Source organism: Bombina bombina, chromosome 7 (assembly GCF_027579735.1).
Source record: "Bombina bombina isolate aBomBom1 chromosome 7, aBomBom1.pri, whole genome shotgun sequence".
In the NCBI taxonomy this organism is placed as follows: domain Eukaryota; kingdom Metazoa; phylum Chordata; class Amphibia; order Anura; family Bombinatoridae; genus Bombina; species Bombina bombina.
This window is the reverse complement of record NC_069505.1, coordinates 294,671,504-294,692,587: the sequence shown is the minus strand read 5'-3', so window position 1 is coordinate 294,692,587 and position 21,084 is coordinate 294,671,504. Positions and strand designations below refer to the sequence as shown.

Here is a 21,084-nt window from a genome sequence, read left to right as displayed (position 1 = left end):
AGAATTCTTATGGATGGTTTGACTAAAGGTTTGTCTGCCAATACTTTGAAAGGACAAATCTCTGCTCTTTCTGTTTTATTTAACAGAAAGATTGCTAATCTTCCTGATGTTCACTGTTTTGTACAGGCTTTGACTCGTATCAAACCTGTTATTAAATATATCTCTCCTCTTTGGAGTCTAAATTTGGTATTAAAGACTTTGCAGGTTCCTCCTTTTAAGCCTATTCATTCTTTGGACATTAAACTACTTTCTTGGAAAGTGTTATTTCTCTTGGCTATCTCTTCTGCTAGAAGAGTTTCTGAATTGTCTGCTCTCTCTTGCGAGTCTCCTTATCTGATTTTCCATCAAGATAAAGCTGTTTTGCGGACTTCGTTTAAATTTTTGCCTAAACATTTGAATTCTAACATCAATAGGGAAATTATTGTTCCTTCATTGTGTCCTAATCCTAAGAATACTCTTGAAAGGTCTTTACATTCTTTGGATGTGGTAAGAGCTTTGAAATATGTTGAGGCTACTAAAGATTTCAGAAGGACTTCTAGTCTATTTGTTATTTTTTCTGGTTCCAGAAAAGGTCAGAAAGCCTCTGCCATTTCTTTGGCATCTTGGTTGAAAACTTCTGATTCACAAAGCTTATTTGGAGACGGGGTAGTCTCCGCCTCAGAGAATAACAGCTCATTCTACAAGATCAGTTGCCACATCTTGAGTTTTCAAGAATGAAGCTTTAGTTGATCAAATCTGCAAAGCAGCCACTTGGTCTTCTTTGCATACATTTACAAAATTTTACCATTTTGATGTTTTTGCTTCTTTGGTAGAAAGGTTCTTCAGGCAGCTGTCTCAGTTTGATTCTAGTGTCTATGATTTAAGTTCTTTACATTTTTAAGAAAACTTTAATTTCTCAGCGGAAATAGCTGTTTTTATTGTATCCCTCCCTCTATAGTTACTTGTGGACTTTCACATCTTGGGTATTATATCCCATCAGTAAATAGCTCATGGACTCTCGCCACCTATGAAAGAAAACTTAATTTATGTAAGAACTTAGCTGATAAATTAATTTCTTTCATGGTGTCGGAGGTTCACGAGACCCACCCATTTTTGAGGGGGTTATGATTTTTTTGTATTAAGCACATTATTTATCCTGCTCCCCTTTTTTCTGATTTTAATCCTTATACACCTCACTAACTTGCTTATACATTAAACGGAGGTATGAATGAGGTGGGAGGTGTATTTATATGCATTTGAGGTTTGGAAAACTTTGCCCCCTCCTGGTAGAAATGTATATCCCATCAGTAGCTAGTTCATGTACTTTCGCCACCATGAAAGAAATGAATTTATCAGGTAAGTTCTTACATAAATTGTTATTTCTCTTTAGCAACTGTTTTTGCTGCACTTATATTTTAGTAATATTACATCAAATTTCAAATAAATATGTGTTGTAGATTTTGCCAATATAACATGAATTAGAAATGGTTACAAAACAAACAATTAATCAACACTATTTAGAATGAATATGAAATTAATATTAAAATTACAATTTATGATCAATAGGTCTAATAATTGGCAAGGTACTGTACTTTATACTCTGAGTAAAACGTCCCATTAATTTAGGAGAGATAGAAATGAAAAAATGCACTGTGCAAGGCTGTACTAAAGCTGCAGGGAATCTTATTTCTAAACCCTCCCCAGTAAAATCCATGTTCAATAAGTATCTTAGAAACATTAAACTAAAAAACTAAAAAATCCTAAATGTTCATGTATTTTCTCTGCATACTGCAGGGTTAAAGGGACATGAAACCCACATTTTTTCTTTCAGGATTTAGAAAGTGCATGCAATTTTAAACTTTCTATTTTACTTCTATTATCTAATTTGCTTTATACTCTTGATATCCTTTACTAAAAAGCATATCCAGATAGGCTCAGTAGCTGCTGATTGGTGGCAGCACATAGATGCTGTGTGTGATTGGCTCACCCTTGTGCATTGCTATTTCTTAAACAAAGGATATAAAAAGAAAGAAGCAAATTAGATAATAGAAGTAAATTGGAATGTTGTTTAAAATCGTATTCTCTATCTGAATCATGATAGAAAATGTTTGGGTTTAATGTCCCTCTAAGAGCTCTGACCTTGTGATATGCTACACATTGATTGTTTGATCATTGCAGCAGCTTATGGATGTCCTTAAAGAGACAGACTACTCCCAAATTTTTATTATTTAAAAAGATAGAAAATCATTTTATTACCCATTCCCCAGTTTTGCATAACCAACACAGTTATATAAATACACTTTTTACATCTGTGATTACCTTGTGCCTCTGCAGACTGCCCCCTTATTTCAGTTATTTAGCTAGACGTGCATTTTAGCCAATCAGTGCCCACTCATAAGTAACTCCATGGGCGTGAGCACAATGTTATCTATATGACACACATGAACTAACGCTTTCTAGCTGTAAAAAAATGGCAAATGCATTCAGATAAGAGGCAGACTTCTAAGGCTTCTAAAGAGGTGGCCTTCTAAGGCTTATACATTAGCATATGAGCCTACCTAGGTTTAACGTTCAAATAGGAATACCAAGAGAACAAAGGAAATTTGATGATAAAAGAAAATTGGAAAGTTGTTTAAAATTGCATTCCCTATCTGAATCATGAAAGTTTAGTTTTGACTAGACAATTCCTTTAAGTAACCACAGCAAAGAAATATGATAAATATTCTTAAGTGGTATGTCCCTAGACTGCAAAACAATGCAAATTATTCAAACAAAATTACACTTTGAACTTATACTAAAATATTTTGTGCAGACCTTTTGTTATTCAGTGCTAGCTTGTTGGTTTATACTATATGTATATGAAAAAAAAATGGTTTGATGTTTCTGTAAAGGCAAGATATTGTTACTGTCCTGTTTATTCTACAGATAAAAGGTCACATGTGCGGCGTGTAAGATCCCTGTCTAAATGTGAAGCACTGAGTAACTGATATATCTTGTTTCACTTGGCAGCACACGCTTATGGCAAGGGACCATGGATTTGTCTGCATTAAATGAGGATCTGGAAGATGATATTGCAGCTCAGTATGTCATCCATCAAAGTCTGCAGGACATCTACAGAAAGGATTCTGTTGTCCAGAATATGGAGAACAATAGGTAGATATCATGTGCCGCACATTCATAGGGTGAGAACTGGGCTTAAGAATCATTAAAGGGATGTGAAACCATACATTTTTCTTTCATAATTCAGATAGAGCATGCAATTTTAAACAATGTTATTTGTTCTCTTTGTATCTTTTGTTGAAAAAAGTTCAGGAGCGTGCACGTGTATAGCACACTGTGTGGCAGCAGTTTTGCAAGATTGTTATCCATATTCAAGAGCACTGGAGGGCAGCACTATTTCCTGCCATGTAGTGCTTCAGAGTCTCTTCAACAAAGAATACCATGAGATTGAAGCAAATTTGATAATAGGAGTAAATAAGAAACTTTTTTTTTTTATTGTATGCTCTGTCTGAATCACAAAAGAACATTTTGGGGTTTCATATCCCTTTAAGTAGGTAGGATGCTGATATGAGTCACAACTAAACGTTTATGGTTTAAGACAGAACATGCAATTATAAGAGACTTAGGAATTTATTCATGTTAGCAAATTCCCTCTGTTCTTTCGGTATCCCTTTATAAAGAAAAAATAAGTCAGTAGGGAAATAACATGACTGTACTGCACATGCCAGATGCACTCTCCCTTGTAAGTCCTGGGACTAGCATCTTGATTGGCTGTTCAAAGACCCTATCGGATGTGGCTATGTGGGCAATTTTGAGGAAAAATATCTTCTAAAGATGTTCCAGTGACATTTTATAATAATCAGCTTTTTACAGTTATGCTGCATCACATTCAAATGATTCAACATTTGAGTATTATGCCCCTCTAATATATCATATTTGTAGTTTGTTTTAAAATAGCAATAGTATATTTAAAAGTATATTTTTTTGCAAAAAGATACAAACATTTGTAACATAGTTGATGTTCCAGGAGAGGAATATAATTAGTTGTGATATTAAAAAATAGAGGATTGTACAATTAAGTAGGGTCTTCTTGCTATTCTGGAATTCTAAGTATCCTGGTTTAAGCACACTTTAGTTTTCCTGAAAACCTTAGCAGATGATTTTCCATACATTGAGCTGACTTGCTACTTTAATTAATTAATTAATTAACTAACCAATTAATAAAAAATGCTGTTATCCCTATCCAATATGGCTGCTAAGTTTTTCATTGAGTGAATGTTACTCAGCTGCATATAACAATTAAACCAGAAATCATCTGGCTCCCATAATCCTCTAGGTTCTTGCTGCTATATAATTTCGTACAATTTAATTCCCACTTCCAATAACTTAATCTTAAGGCCATTATCCTACAGTTTTCCTTGTTTGGTTCTTTTAAGTTTTGAGTCTATGACACAGTAATTGTAACAGGGTAATAGGATAGCAGTGCAAGCTACAGCAGTGAGACAGATCTAGAACCAGTGGCAACTTTATGCAGGTGAGGACAGTACGGTCACTAAACCTCAAAGGTTCCAACTGCTTTGAATTTCAGAGCACAGGCTTTTTTTTTTACATGTTTGGCACTCTGTAGAGCAAGAGGGGGATAAAGCAGAAAAAAGGGATAGCTTTGTATAAAGTTATGTAGTGAAAGGTAAGTTCTCTTGCTACTGATATTTACATTTATGGTAAACAAAGAACTGAGTAAAAATGTGTAACCTCAGATGAATAGACTGCAGTCAAATTTATACAGCACAAACATTGCAGCTATGAATCATTAGTGCCACCCCTAAGTCTCTCGCTATCTTCCACTTAGGAAATGTTTACTTTACTTACCATTTTTGCACTGAAAAACTACTAAACTAGTCCTAAACAGATTCACTTTACATTTGATGACAACCTTTTCCAAAATATGAAGAATTACCCATTTGTTTTAAAGGGACAGTCTACAATAGAATTGGTATTGTTTAAAAAGATAGATAATCCCTTTATTACCCATTCCCCAGTTTTGCGTAACCAACACAGTTATATTAATACACTTTAACCTCTGTGATTACCTTGTATCTAAGCATCTTCGGACAGCCCCCTGATCACATGACTTTTTATTTATTATCTATTGACTTGCATTTAGTACTGTGTTGTGCTGACTCTTAAATAACTCCTCGGGTGTGAACACATTGTTATCTATAGCACTCCCCTGTTGTGAAATGTAATTAAAAAAAAAAGTGATAAGAGGCTGTTTGTAGTGGCTTAGAAACAGGCAGATATTTAGAGGTTTAAATGTTATAAAGTATATTAATATAACAATGTTGGTTGTGCAAAGCTGGGGAATCTGAAGTAAAGGCGTTATCTATCTTTTTAAACAATAACAATTTTAGTGTAGTCTGTCCCTTTAAAGTGAATGTAAATTTTGATGCTAAAATGCACAGTTTTTAAAAGTTCGATTAAAAACAGGGGCACTTTAATTAATCAAAATTTACATTTCACTCCTGTTGTGAAAAAAAGCCTTACCTTTTGATCTTCACAGCAGCTCCAGCTTCCTCCAGTCGTCGCAAGCCATTTCTGACATCAGAAATTATGGATAGGTCATCCTCCAATCACGGCTTCCCCCCCAGGCGAATCAGTGTCTGATTCAACACAGTGATTGGAGGAAGCCGGATTCCTCATTTTAGACCTAGGAAGAGGCTTTGCAACGGGTGGAGGAAGCTGGAGCTGCTATCAAAATTAAAAGGTAAGGTTTTTTTTTTTCAAAACAGGAGTGAAATGTAAATTTTGATGAATTAAAGTGCCCCTGTTCTTAATCGCATTTTTAAAAACTGGGCACTTTAGCATCAAAATTTACATTCACTTTAAGTGTCAAACTGTGCATTTAATGCTAGAGAAAAGAGCTGGCGAATACTTTTTTTCAGTCATGTCAGTTAATGAATTGATAAAAGATTTATAAAAGCACAACCCAATGAAAATATTGAATTTAAAGTGCTAATAAATAATATATTGTATTTTATCGTATTTGTATCAATCCAATAAAAATGCTAATTTTGTCTTTTTTTATTGTATTTTAGCCAATGTCCCACAAGTGCTGAACATGACCAGATAGTTGCTGCAATACACGCAGGTCTGTATACTCTCTGAACTATTATTCTATACAGGAGAACAAAGGAAAAGACATAAAATGACGCAACATATGATATCATATGATTACCGAAAGCCAGTTTTAATATTTCTATCATAATAATATCATAATATCAAAATTCAGTGTACTTAATATTTTTGTCATAAATATTTTATAGCAACATGTAAACGTAGTTACTTTTTACCTGGAAAAATTTGAATTTAAACAGACACTAAACCCAAATATTTTCTTTAATGATTCAGATAGAGCAACAATTTTAAGCAACTTTCTAATTTACTCATATTATAATTTTTTCTTCATTCTCTTGCTATCTTTATTTGAAATGCAAGAAAGAAAGTTTAGATGGCAGGTATGTAAAGCTGACCCATTTTTGGTTGAGAACCTGGGTTATGCTTGCTTATTGGTTTGCTAAATGTAGCCACCAATAAACAAGCACTATCCAGGGTGCTGAACCTAAAATGGGCTGGCTCCTAAGCTTTAATTTCCTTCTCTTTAAATAAAGATAGCAAGAGAACGAAGAAAAATTGATTGTAGGAGTACAGGTGAAACTCGAAAAATTAGAATATCGTTTGTGTTGATTTGGGGAGCCATGTCATCTGCTTCATTAAGTCCAGGGTCAATGCAGCCGTCTACCAGGAGATTTTGGAGCACTTCATGCTTCCTTCCGCAGACAAGCTCTATGGGGATGCTGACTTCATTTTCCAGCAGGACTTGGCACCTGCCCACACTGCAAAAAGCACCAAAACCTGGTTCAATGACCGTGGGATTACTGTGCTTGATTGGCCAGCAAACTCGCCTGACCTGAACCCCATAGAGAATCTATGGGGCATTGCCAAGAGAAAGATGAGAGACCTGAGACCGAACAATGCAGAAGAGCTGAAGGCCGCTATTGAAGCATCCTGGTCTTCCATAACACCTCAGCAGTGCCACAGGCTGATAGCTTCCATGCCACGCCGCATTGAGGCAGTAATTGCTGCAAAAGGGGCCCAAACCAAGTACTGAGTACATACAGTATGCATGCTTATACTTTTCAGAGGTCCGATATTGTTCTACAGGTATGTACAATCCTTGTTTTATTGATTGCATGTAATATTCTAATTTTCGGAGATTGTGAATTTGGGGTTTTCATGAGCTGTAAGCCATAATCATCACAATTATGACAAATCACAGCCTGAACTATCTTGCTTTGCATGTAATGAGTCCATCTCATATATTAGTTTCACCTTTTAAGTTGCATTAGTGAAATAAATGAACTTTTGCACGATATTCTAATTTTTCGAGTTTCACCTGTAAATTATAAAATTGCTTAAAATTGCATGCTTTATCTGAATCATTAAAGGAAAAAATTAGGTTTAGAATCCCTTTAAATCTGTTTACATTTAAATATAAATTGAATACCAGTGTAATCTGAGCACTTCCTACTATCACTCATTGGATGACAGACAATTCCTACTAAAACTCATTGGCTGACAGACAGTTTCTACTAACACTCATTGGCTGACAGACAGTTCCTACTAATGCTCATTGGCTCACAGACAGTTCCTACTAATGCTCATTGGCTTACAGTCAGTCCCTACTAATGTTCATTGGCTAATAGGTGATTCCTACTTATGTAATGTTCAGTGAACAGCAAGTGCTTGTCAACCAATGATTATTAGCAGGAAGTAATGAGCATTAGCAGAAGCTACACAACTGATATATCTATATTTACCTGATACAGTATTTACCTAATATATGAATAATATCTTCTTCCTTTGTTATGTGGAATTAATTATGAAAGAGCTATTATTGCATATTATATTGGATTATTCTATTTTTAGACATTTAGAATATTATTTATTCTGTTAAACTCATTAGCTCGTATATAATATATTTATTTCACCACCCTGCCATTTTCGAAATCCACCTGGATGCAGCATTGGCAAACCCAAAGCCTTAAAAAAAAAAAAAAAACACGCAACTGCCCGCACGGAATATCGAAAAACCACGTAACTGCCCGCAAAAAATCAATAAAAAACACGTAACCACCCGCCTGAAGTATAACAAAAAAAACTCCAGCGCAAACTATTAACAAACACCTAAACCGCAAACCCCCCACATCGTAAAATTATAAAGTAATTAACCCCTAATCTGCAAATAACATAATTAAAATATTAACCACCACCAACCCCCACATCGCAATAAACCTAATTAACCCATTAACCCCTAAACCACCAACCCCCAACATTGCAATAAACCTAATTAACCTATTAACCCCTAAACCCCCACATCGCGATCAACCTATTAACTCCTAAACAGCCAAACTCCCAAAAACGCAAATAACTAATTTAATTACTAAGCCCCCTAACCTAACACCCCCTAAATTAACACCTATACTAAGTTACACTTAAATAAAACCTTACATTAAAGGGATACTGAACCCAAATTTTTTCTTTCATGATTCGGCTAGAGCATGCAATTTTAAGCAACTTTCTAATTTACTTCTGTTATCAATTTTTCTTCGTTCTCTTGATATCTTTATTTGAAAAAGAAGGCATCTAAGCAAAGGAGCCAGCAAATTTGTGGTTCAGAACCATGGACAGCATTTGTTTATTGGTGCTGTCCAATCAGCAAGGACAACCCAGGTTGTTCACCAAAAATGGGCCGGCATCTAAACTTAAATTCTTGCTTTTCAAATAAACATACCAAGAGAATGAAGAAAATTTGATAATAGGAGTACATTAGAAAGTTGCTTAAAATTGCATGCTGTATCTGAATCACAAAAGTAAAAATTTGGGTACAGTGTCCCTTTAAATTATAAAAAAATAGGGAACTTCCGGGTGGCGGCCATGACAGGTTTCTTAATTGCTAGCTGCTAAAGGCTTCTTAATTAATCTAACTAAAATCAACCTTTATATCCACCATCGCTTAGTTATACACAGTGTAAGAGATTCAGCTGAAGGAGCCCTTCATTTAGAACTAACCATTATTTCGATCAAAGTCAGCTACAGTTAACCAGAGACTTTCTGAGGTTGAGGCCTCCTAACTAACCCCCCGGCGGAGCACCTTCAGGCCTCTGTCGTTAAAAAGTACCTTGAGAGTACTGATCCTGCCCTTCTATAGCGGGGATTCACTTGTCAAGCATACCGGATGGAGCCCGATGAAGCTATTCTGCTTGAACAGATCACCAATATCTTGGATGAACATTTTGCACGGCTTAGGAGCGCAATAGTTGCAGCCTGGGGAAAAGGCGGAGACGCAATTCTGCAGAACAGCGTGGACACAGTGAATGCGACAACGCCTAGCCTGGAGACTATCAAGGAAGGGAACCTCTCAATAAAAAGACAGAATGACATACCACCCACAGATGGGTGCCATCGGGAGAGAGTGCTAGCAGTGGATGACACTGCGTATCTTGAAAAGGTGGGGATAAACTCTATCACACCAACCCAACTTCTCAACGCCTTACGTTCAACCCCTACGATGGATGCAAGTCGATCTGCTCAGAAGAAACAAGAGGTCAAGTACAATACCTTATTTACAGACATCCCGATCCTACAGGTTGTTACGACATTAAAGGCAGAATGGCGAATGTCTAATGAGGTAAACAAGACAGAGGCGGTCCTGCACTGTTTTGAGTACAGCCTGCTAAGGGACTTTAGTTCTCCGTGGCTTATTACGAGGAGACACATCCAGAAATGCAGTCCAGCTACTGAATTTGAACAGCCAATAGGATTTCAGTAGCTCTAATCCTATTGGCTGATTTCAAAATTTCAGCCAATAGGAATGCAAGGTACCCCAAATTGCGGTACCTTGCATTCAATCTTCAGTCTACGACAAACATCGGATGAAGAGAAGCCTCCATGCCACCGAGCAACGCTACCGCCAAGGACGGCCGTTGAGGATCCAGGCATTGGGAACACAGCTCCGCACCTCCACTCTGCGCCACCTTCACTCCGGATGAAGATAGAAGATGATGGATCCGTCTTGAAGAAGACCTTCTCTGTCGGACTTCAGGAACAGTGAGTACCTATTTGGGGCTTAGGTTTAGGCTTTTTTATTTTAATTTTGGGGTGTTTTTTTTGGGTTTTTTTTTAAGATTAGGGTTTTTGGGCTTAAAAAAGAGCTGATTGCCCTTTTAAAGGCAATGCCCGTGCAAATGCCCCTTTAGGGACAATGGGTAGTTTAGGTTTTTTTATTGTTATTTTTTTTATTTTGGGGGGTTTGGTGGGTGAAGGGGGGTTACTGTTAGGGGGGACTTAATATTTTTTTGAGGTAAAAGAGCTGTTTAACTTAGGGCAATGCCCTACAAATGGCACTTTTAAGGGCTATTGGTAGTTTAGTATTAGATTAGGGGGTGTTTTTATTTTGGGGGGATTTTTTATTTTTATTGGGGTATTAGTTTAAGTTTAGATTTTTTATTTTGGATAGCTTTGTTTTTTTTCTGTAATTTTACTTTTTTTTATTTTTTGTAACTTTAGCTTGGGGGTTTGTATTTTTTCAACATTGACTGCCCTCTGGGCAGGCCTATCGCCTAGTATAATTATAAATATGTTTATTTCATAATGTTTCAAAATTGAGAACATTTGGTTAACAAACGTATTTCTGATTATGTGAGCAATAAAGTTGCCAGACCTCTAGGGATCTCCTTTATTTTCCCAAATATTACAGTCTCCCTTATTTATCTTTTACAACATATAAAATCTTAATTTCAGACATTTAATATTGTACTCTTGTACTCTTATTTAGTTAATAATGTTGATGTTTCTGACAGTTTAATGTCTTCACTCCCTCTGTGCCTTAAATGTGAAATAGAATTCACAAATTTGCAGAAAGTATTAAGCTAAACTGTGTGAATGAAGATGATTTTTATGAAGAATTTTGTTGTAAAAAATTGTAAAATAAAGTGTTTTTTTCTTTTCAGTAAGTTCTGTATACTTTGACGATTTTCTATGGGAAATGTGTAGATTCTCTAGTTTCCCTTATTTTCTTCAAAAAAATTTGGCATCTTTAGTGAGCAGTTTATTGACTAGATTTATGCTTGCCTGAAATCACTTATCTCTGTGCAGATTGTCCACGACCCATTACTCCTGGGAATTACTCTTCCTTACCAGTAAGAGGCTCCAAAGATTCACAAACCCCAAGCACTCAGTAAAACCTCTCCCACCTCATTAGTACCTCAGTCTTGTCTTTGCCTCCACTGGAGGTGGGGGAAGAATGAAGATGTACATTTGATTCTTCAAATGCACTAGTGAGAGCTATGCATCAGGTAGATATTAGACTTCTTTTTTGAAGTTTTGTTTCATTTATCTATTTTATCTGTTAGAAGAGATTTCTGCTCTTTATTGTGTTCCTTATCTTATTTTCTTTAGGATAAGGTTATTTTTTTTTTGTCTATATAAGTTTGGACACTGTTGTTCCTTCTTTATTATTCTGAGTGATCTCTTTATATTTTGGGTTCTGTTACATTGACACTACTTAGGTTTCAGGCATACTTTTAGTTTATTTGTTCCTTTTGCTGGTTCTAGGAAGCTCCAATAATTCCTGCTGTTTTTTTGGCTTCTTGGTTGAAGTTTTTGATTCATTTAGTTTTATTGGAGGCATGTCAGCCTCCACATAGATGGCTTTCTGTTCACTTTTTTAGACCAGTTGCCACTTCATGTGTTTTTAGAAGGTTTTATCAGTTGACCAATATTTGCTAGTCAGCTATTTGGTCTTCGTTGCATATTTTTTTTCTACAATTTTAATGTTCTTGCTTCTTTTGAGGCAGCCTTTGGTAGGGTGTCCTTCAGGAAGTTGTCTCAGGTTGATTTATTTTTGCCTGTTGGTTATTTTGTATTGCTTTTATCTATAGGTTTTATTAGGGTTGTGGATTTAGTTTCTCAGTCTAAAAAGATGTTTCTTAGATCCCTTCCTTTTCTGTTATTACTAGTGGACTTCACAGCTTGGGCTTAATTCCCTGTGTTTTGGTTGCTGACTGCTTGAGTTTGGTCTGTCAGGAATGAAGTGATTAAATTCAATGCAGAGCTACTGTATGTAGCCACTTCTGTCAGTGGCCAAATGGTCATATGTTCTAATGTGTGCACATCAGTCTGATTGGTTGAGAACCATCAGTACTCCATCTTTATCTTCTTCAAGGAGATGTTTGATAACATCCCAAACCATTGCCAGTATAATTTTGATGCCATGCCTAGTGCTAAAATGTGATTGCATAGAGTCTAAGTATGAACAGTGAAACTAATGAGATTACTTCATGAAGTAGGATAAATATTAATAATGAAAGAGAATAGATCATATTTGGGGAGAGTACTGAAAGAAAGTCAAGTCCCTGGTTCTAGTCTTCAGAGAGATAATGGTAAATGTATGTTTTTGTGCATGATTGTCTGTGTGAATATTTGTGTACATGTAAATGTCTATTGGTGCCTGTGTTTGTCGGAGCATGTGGATGTCTAGGGGCACCTGTGTGTGTTGGTGCATGTAGATGTCTATGGTTGTCTGTGCGCATGCATATGGATGTTTATGGGTAGCCATGTTTGGATGTGCATGTGCATTTATTTGAGTGCCTGCATGTGTGCATGTGAATGTGTATGGGTGCCTTTGTGGGTGGATGTGCATGTGGATATTGATGAGTGCCTATGTGTGTACATGTGGATTCTAGGGGTGGCAGTGGTTGGATGTCCTTGTCTATAGGTGCCTGTATGTTTATGTACATGGGGATAACAAAGGGTGTCTGTGTGTTTGTGTGCATGTGGATATCTATGAGTGCCTATGTGTGTTGTGTCTCTAGATGCCTCTATGGGTAACTAATTTAAAACTTAATCACAGTGAGGCATGGAAGAATGCACTTAAGATTTTTTTTTTGGGGGGGCACATTTTAGAATTTCACCCTGGGAGTCAGATTCTCTATAAACTGCACTGAAGCATATTATATATTTATAATATAAATAAAAAAGCACTGAACAAATAACATAATCAGTACATATGCATTGATCTCTTGTTGTCACATGACTTTTCACAGGTGATGAAAAGACTTTAACCAAACTGAGTTCCCATCAATCTGCATTTCTTGAGGCTGATGATAGAGGTTGGATTCCACTTCACGAGGCTGCTATACAATCTAACAAAAACATTCTGGAAATTGTTTTAAAATGTAAGTTACATTACAGAAGTCTGGCTAGCACTTGCCAATATCAATGTCTTTTAGAAGTGCCCTCTGTGGTATTTTGCAGATTCTTACATTTAGAATCCACTCCAATTACCCATAATGACCCACTTATTACAAACTATTTTGAAAGTGTGTGCAAAATTTATCAATAATCCTCTAAAAAAAAACAATTTTTTTTTTCCCGTTCTTCCTTTTAAAGAATTTAAAGGGACTTAAAGAAAATATTACATTTAATGCTTTTTATAATACAATACAGGGACAGTAAAACCAAAATTAAACTTTCAGGATTTAGATAGAGCATGCAATTTTACTCTATTTACTTCTTCATTTTCTTGATATTCTTTGTTGAACAGCATATATAGATAGGCTCAAGAGTAGCTGGTGATTGGTAGCTTCACATATATGAATCTTATCATTGGCTCATTAGATGTGTTCAGCTAGCTCCAAGAATTCCATTGCTGCTGCAGAGCATACTGTTCAACAAAGGATACCAAGAGAACAAAGCAAATTTGATAATAAAAGAAAAACTGGAATGTTGTTTAAAATTGTACACTGTATCTGAATCATGAAAGTTTTATTTGGGCTTTCCTTCCTGCCCCTTAAAATGTTTGATCATGGTAATTTCACAATAATAAACACAGTTCAAAAGATAAAAAGAATGCTCATCTCACAATTTTTTTAAACTATAAAACACAATGGTCTGAATGTTCAAGTATGATGGAAATTAAGTGTGTAACATTAATTATAAAATAAGTCACAATTATATGAAGTTATCCATATCCATCAGAATCACAATTACATGCCTGCCAGAAACGTGATGTATGCTAAACTAGAGGCAAATGTTAGTTAAACTATATTGAAAATGTTTCAGTTTAATTTGTATGTGCTGCAAACTGAGAATTTCAGTGTCAGGTGGTACACTGTTAACTTCACTATCCCCTTTGAGATTCTGTGTCCTAGAGAGCTTCATTACTTTCTATGGAAGGCATCTCTCATCTCTCTGGAACTACCAGGTGATGTCTGCATTATTATTTATCTGCAAACAGAAGCTGAAACTGTCAATTTTATTTTACATACAACCAATACAAAGTGCAATGTAATTTGTAAAGGATACACATAAATATACAAAATATGATCCTACTTTGTTAAAGATACACAGGACCTGTCAAAGCACCATCAGAATTTGTAAAATCACAATCCTAAATACACTACTGTATACAGAATCTAAATGCATTAAAATACAAAATTGAAAGTGCAAAGCTTAAATTTACTAAAAAAAAGACAAAAATTAAAGAAATATAAAATACAAAGCACAAAATGTAAATGCAGCAGAACTCTCATGTCATGCAGTGCTATATTGCACTAGTCATATCTCTCTTTCACATCCACAAAAGCAGGGAATGATCCTTAGAGAAGTATAGCAAAATCTGCCTTTTTAGAATCTTGTGGGGAATCTCTCAGTGCTGCGGGATAATTTTAGACCATATCATCTGAGCAAAGAGCTTTAGATCATAAGAACCCAGGTGAGCCAATGACAAGAGGCATATTTGTGCAGCTGCCAATCAGCAACTAGCTACCACTAGTGCCTTGCTTCGTCTAAGCTTACCTATGTATGCTTTTCAACAAATGATACAGAGACTGAAGCAAATTAGATAGATGATAGAAGTAAAATGGAAAGTTGTTTAAAAGAAATTATGAAAGACAAATCTTGGGTTTCATGTTCCTTTACGCTGTTACTAATTTGACCAGGTTTACTAAATTAAACTGCTGCTCTAATTGTAAAACACCAAGCAAAAATTTAGCATGGGAATTTGGATGGATTGGAATGGGGGAGAGGGGGCAATATTATAAACCTTTATCTTTGTCATCTAATTTAACATTTACAATATTTCAGCTTCTAGCTACAGTGTTTGGAAGAAGACCACTCTGAAAGGGGAAACACCTTTGTTTTTGGCTGTAGACCATGGTAAAGTGGATAACGTTAATTTTCTCCTTGCTAACAATTGTAATCCGAATACAATGGACAACACAGAAGATTCTCCTTTAGTTATAGGTAAAACCCTGCTCTGCTTTTTCTTTTTACTAATAAAGTTTTTGTTTGACATCTTTTGTCAGACATTACCGACTGCTGTATTTGAATCTATTTACTTTAACCTGTTACTTGCCAATCAAGGAAGAAATATAATAAAAGTATTTACTTATATCTTCATGTCAGGGATGTTCCTGTAAAAGTTTTGATGACTGTATTTATATTGTCAAAATGAACATTTTCTCTTGCTATCCTTTGTTTAAACTGAAGTCTTGCCTGGTTCAGTGGCCATAATACATAGATTTCTGTTCTTTATAAACCCTTAATTTCCCTCAATTAATCAATGATTGTTGTATCATTACAATGTGTTTTTCAATGCACAATAGCAATAATACTAGGCTTTCCAAGGTATTAATGAAAAGGGGTATTTTGGATTGAGGTGTGAGAGCTAAACTTAAAGGTATAGTAAACACCAAAAATGTTATTGTTTTATAATCCCTTTATTTACCATTCACCAGATTTGCATAATCAACACTGTTATATTAATATACTTTTTACCTCTGTAATTACCTTGTATCTAAGCCTCTGCAGACTGCCTCCTTATCTCAGATCTTTTGACAGACTTGCATTTTAGCCAATCAGTGCTGGCTCTTAAATAACTTCACGCGCATGAGCACAATGTTATTTATATGAAACACATGAACTAACTCCCTCTAACTGTGAGAAACTGTCAAATGCATTTCAGATAAGAGGTGTCCTTCAAGGGCTTAGAAATTAGCATATGAGCCTACCAAGGTTTAGCTTTCAACTAAGAATACCAAGAGAACAAAGCAAATTTGATGATAAAAGTAAATTAGAAAGTTTTTTTAAAACGACATGTCCTATCTGAATCATGACAGTTTAATTTGGACTTTACTATCCCTTTAACTGATATGAGAGCAGTGAGTGAGTTACTATTACCGCTTTCCATTGAGGGTATTGGGTGCATTAAAAATACTTTGTTTAAACATTTTAACCAGCAACTTGTAATACCCAATAAAGAGTCGATTGTGCTCATCTTGTAATCTAGAGCACAGCGTGCAAGACACGTGCACACTCCTGTGCCTACTTCATCATGTTCTTATGGAAAGGAACAAAGTTTTACCAAATTAAACCAAAACAAAAGTGGTACAATAACATAACAATTATTATACAAGTAGAAATCCCTAAATCCAGAACTCTTTTTCATTAAAGGGACACTAAACCCAACTTTTTTTCTTTCATGATTCAGATAGAGCATGTAATTTTACACAACTTTCTAATTTACTCCTATTATCAATTTTTCTTTGTTCTCTTGCTATCTTTATTTAAAAAGCAGGAATGTGATGCATAGGAGCCGGCCCATTTTTGGTTGAGAACCTGAGTTATGCTTGCTTATTGGTGGGTAGATGTAGGCCTCTAATAAGCAAGCACTATCCATGGTGTTGAACCTAAAATGGTCTGGCTGCTTAGATTTACATTCCTGCCTTTAAAAAAAAGATAGCAAGAGAACGAAGAAAAATTGATAATAGGAGTAAATTAGAAAGTTTCTTAAAATGTCATGCTCTATCTGAATCATGAAAAAAAAATGGGTTCAGTGTCCCTTTAATGATCCTTTAAAAATAAAATTACTAAAATGACAAATTTTTCCCACCAGTAAATCACAATCTTCTCTGCCTGCATCTTTGGTTGGTTTTTGTGATCTAAAATGCAAATGCAAGTCTATATTTATTATACAACAACTATTCCTTTTAGAATTACAGTGCTCTACTATCTATCTGCACAGTTGCCAACATTTGAGAACAAATTCCAGGGGCACTTTGCAGCAGAGCCTGTCCGCCTGCAGGATGGAAAATGTACCCTAAATATAAGCTAAATAGAGCAAGGGACGGTTTTAAAATGCAAGGACAGGAAGCCAAAAAACAGTACTGTCCTGGGAAAAACGGGACAGTTGGCAACTATGGGTGATATTTATACAAAGATATACAACTACCTTTAGGTTGCGTGTATAAGCTGTATTATGACATGTAAATATTGTCTAAATACTATAAGATCTTGTTAACACTTCGGGGTAGATTTATCAAGCAGCGGATGCTGTTTTCTACCCCTGAAGTTTCCGGCTCGTAAGACCGCTGCTCCTTAACTTGCCTGCCACCTTTTAGGTGGCGGACTGCAATCATCCCAATCCGATCCAGATTATTGACACCCCCTGTTAGTAGCCGCAAATGTGCAGGGGACGAGATTGCACAAGCATTTCACCAGAAATTTAGCAATGTTGGATTGACCCCTTCGTCTCATCCACTCTCCAAGCTGTCCCATTTTACAGATGCAAAAATACAAAAATTCCAAAATCCAAACCTTTTCTGGTCCTAAGCAGTTAGGATAAAGGGTTTTGTACCTGTAATATCAAGATAATAACAACAACAAATAAAGAAAGACACCGAATGGAGAGGAAGGGGCAGGTTGTATATCTCTTCTCCTCTCAATATTGTATTATAAATCAGGGGTGTATTTTGGCCTAGGCAAAGAAGGCACTTGCCTAGGGCGGCAGATTTTGGGGGAGCAGCACATTTTGAGTCTCACTACACACACAAATACGCACACAAATACGCACACTGCACTACACACACACACTGTACTACACACATACCATAAACGCACACACTCACCATATACAGAAACGCACCTGTTTCTGTAACCATGTATTTTTCCATAATCTAGGCTGTATTGTATATATTATATATAATTTATTAGAGTTTATTATTTAGTCAGTTTATGTTCCTATAGAAAGATGATAAGGATATTTGTTAGATAAAGCCATAATATTTTTTTTCCAATACACAGTTTACCTCATGTAAGCATTGAGCGTAAATGGGTATCTGGGTCTGTTTCCAGAATCGAAGAATCAAACTTTTGCCACAATTATTTATGACAACTTTTAAATTTTTTTGCCAGTTTGTACATTCTATCTAAAGTGTGAAAAAGTGTAAAAAAAAGTGCATTTACATCTCTGGCTTACAGACAATAAATCACAGAATGCAGATTATTTGATATTTGCAGAAAATTTACTTTTCCACCATTTTGATGAATTAGGTTTGTTAAATGGTTATTGGTTTTTAGGTGTGAGGATAAATGTATACAATTTATTTACATTTGAAAATGCCATAAAGTAATATAAATGACAAACATTTCAGTCAAAGTATTTTCTTTATGAAAAGAAAACCAATTCAAACACTTTTAAAACACGCCATTTAAAGGGTCATGAACCTCATTTTTTTCTTTCGAGACTCAGATAGAAAATACAATTTAAACAACTTTCCAAATTACTTCTATTATTACATTTTTTTTATTTCTTGTTATCCTTTGTTGAAAAGCAGGAAGGTAAGCAAATTTGATAGAAATAAATTGGAAACTTTTTTAAAATTGTATTATCTATCTGAATCATGAAAGAAAAAGTTTGGTTTTCATGTCCCTAAAACAATAATCTGTTTCTTTCTCAGCAATACGACATGGCTCCTTCGATATTGTGTCTCTGTTGCTGCGTTTCAACGCCTGTGTGAATTTGCTGTGTGCTGACAACAGAACTGCTTTACACGAAGCTGCAAAACTGGGCCGGAAAGACATTGTGGGTGTTTTGCTTCGTGCAGGGGCTGATACAGATGCTACTAGTAACTTTGGGTTTACACCTTTGGCACTTGCAGCACAGAATGGGCACGCAGATGTAATGGAACTCCTCATCCAAAAAGGTACGCAATATACATTTTTTTAGAAAAAGGAAGAGAGTAGAATTAAAGGGACATTATACTTAAAAAGCAACATTGAAAATAATTATTTGCTGGAAAAAAAATTGATTGAAAGTTGTTTAAACTGACACTAACTAGAACTGCAGTTTCAGTTGAATTCTACCTGCTCACTGGCTGATTAGAAAAACTCCCACTATCTAATGTTTTTATTGTGAAATTGACACACCCCTGCAAACCTGTCAAGGAAACATTGCTTTATTTATAATAGGAGCATGCATATTTTTAAAAATAAATAAATAAATTTAAACTTTTATACATTTTTAAATGCCTTCTTCGAGATCAAGGAAATGATAAAAAGAAAGTACTATAATCTTGCTTTATTTTCATGGCTGGGTTGATGTACCTGTATAGTTGGAATAAAGCAATACCATGACTTATTAGCACACACTGACTGAATCATCCACTGCTCAATACAAACAAAGTAAAAAACAGAGAGACAGCGCTAGATGAAGCCTTAAATCATATAGTGAGACAGGGGCGAAACTACAGGGGGGGCAGAGGTCGCAATTGCGACTGAGCCCCCAAGGGTGGGGCCCATCTTAAAAAAAACAAAAAAAAACAAAACATTTTTACAATAAAAAACGTTGACCTGCACTGCCTTCACTGATATCATGTGAGTGTGACGTGATGCTTCACTAGTGTCTCTGACTACAGGGGTTAGTGTTTCTGTTTTACCCATTGGTTTTTATGTGTGTGTATTTATGTATGTGACTGTGTGTGTAGTTATGCATGTATGTGTGTGTGTGTATGTGTGTGTATGTATGCGACTGTGTGTGTATTTATGCATGTATGTGTGTGTGTGTATGTTTGTGGAACCAGCAAATTACAGACCTTGTTACTACAGCATGGGGGTCAGGGGTAAACAGTGTCACTATACAGTAACACTATATACAGTACGGGGGGGCTGGACCATGTCACAGACTACTATGGTCACTATATAAAGTACTGGGATGGGTAGGTTCAGACCAGCCATCTCACCGACAGATTACAGACTGTGTCACTGACTCACTATATACAGTACTGGTGGGTTAAACAGTGTCACTATATACAGTAATAGGGGGTCAGACCATCTCACAGACTGTGGACACAGGGTACCTCCTTTTGCAGACATGTAATCTGATTCACATTTTTTTTCTATGTTAAACGTAAAAAAAAAAAAAAAAAAAGATATGTATCAAATTCACTTTTTTTTTTTTGGGAGGGCCCTTCTTAGATTCTTGCACCTGGGCCCTGTGGTTTCTAGTTACGCCTCTGTAGTGAGACTTAAAGGGACAGTCTACTCCAAAAATGTTATTGTTTAAAAAGATAGATAATCACTTTATTAAAAACACAGTTATATTAATATACTTTTTACCGCTGTGATTACCTTGTATCTAAGCATCTTCTGACAGCCCCCTGATCACATGACTTTTTAGTTATTATCTATTGACTTGCATTTTAGTCAATTAGTGCAGTGTCTACCACAAACCATGGGTGTTAGCAGAGTGTTATCTATATGGCCCACATGAACTAGCAGTCTCCTGTTGTAAAAGTTATACAAATCAAAGATAATTGCACTTGTGTGAAATAAAAACGAGCAGTAGGCAGGACATACACATGTCCTGGCTTATGTTATATTACGCTTTAGGAAATCTGAATACCAATGCGCAAACATTTTAGACAATATTTGCTCTAGTGATACCTATAGACCAAACTGACCTTAGAATTCTTTATGACACCTGTGGTTCCTTTCTGACAGTTATATAGCTCCAGAAAACCTAAGGACAATACATTAGCTTCACCTGTTTTGCTGCTCTCAGATATCTTCCGCTTGCTGCATCTTAGCAGTAGTAGGGCAGCTACATATGAAGTAGGAAAGTCCCAGCGGAGGTGTTTTCTGCTCACTTTTGTCATTGTCACAATAGCATTCATAGTTAAAAATAAATAAATAAGTGGCACACTATAA

At 35.8% G+C, this 21,084-nt stretch overlaps 1 protein-coding gene across 3 annotated transcripts in view; it reads left to right on the top strand.

Moving 5' to 3' along the window:
- The window catches only part of ASB14 (ankyrin repeat and SOCS box containing 14), a 126,907-nt gene that overhangs the window by 19,195 nt on the left and 86,628 nt on the right, over positions 1 to 21,084 (top strand). For all 3 annotated transcript variants that reach the window (XM_053720855.1, XM_053720853.1, XM_053720854.1), the window contains 5 exons: positions 2,989 to 3,132; positions 6,075 to 6,127; positions 13,143 to 13,274; positions 15,184 to 15,342; positions 18,837 to 19,082. In XM_053720855.1, coding sequence (XP_053576830.1) covers positions 3,011 to 3,132; positions 6,075 to 6,127; positions 13,143 to 13,274; positions 15,184 to 15,342; positions 18,837 to 19,082 — 712 coding nt within the window. In that variant the 5' untranslated portion in view covers positions 2,989 to 3,010. The remainder of the gene's footprint in view (positions 1 to 2,988; positions 3,133 to 6,074; positions 6,128 to 13,142; positions 13,275 to 15,183; positions 15,343 to 18,836; positions 19,083 to 21,084) is intronic.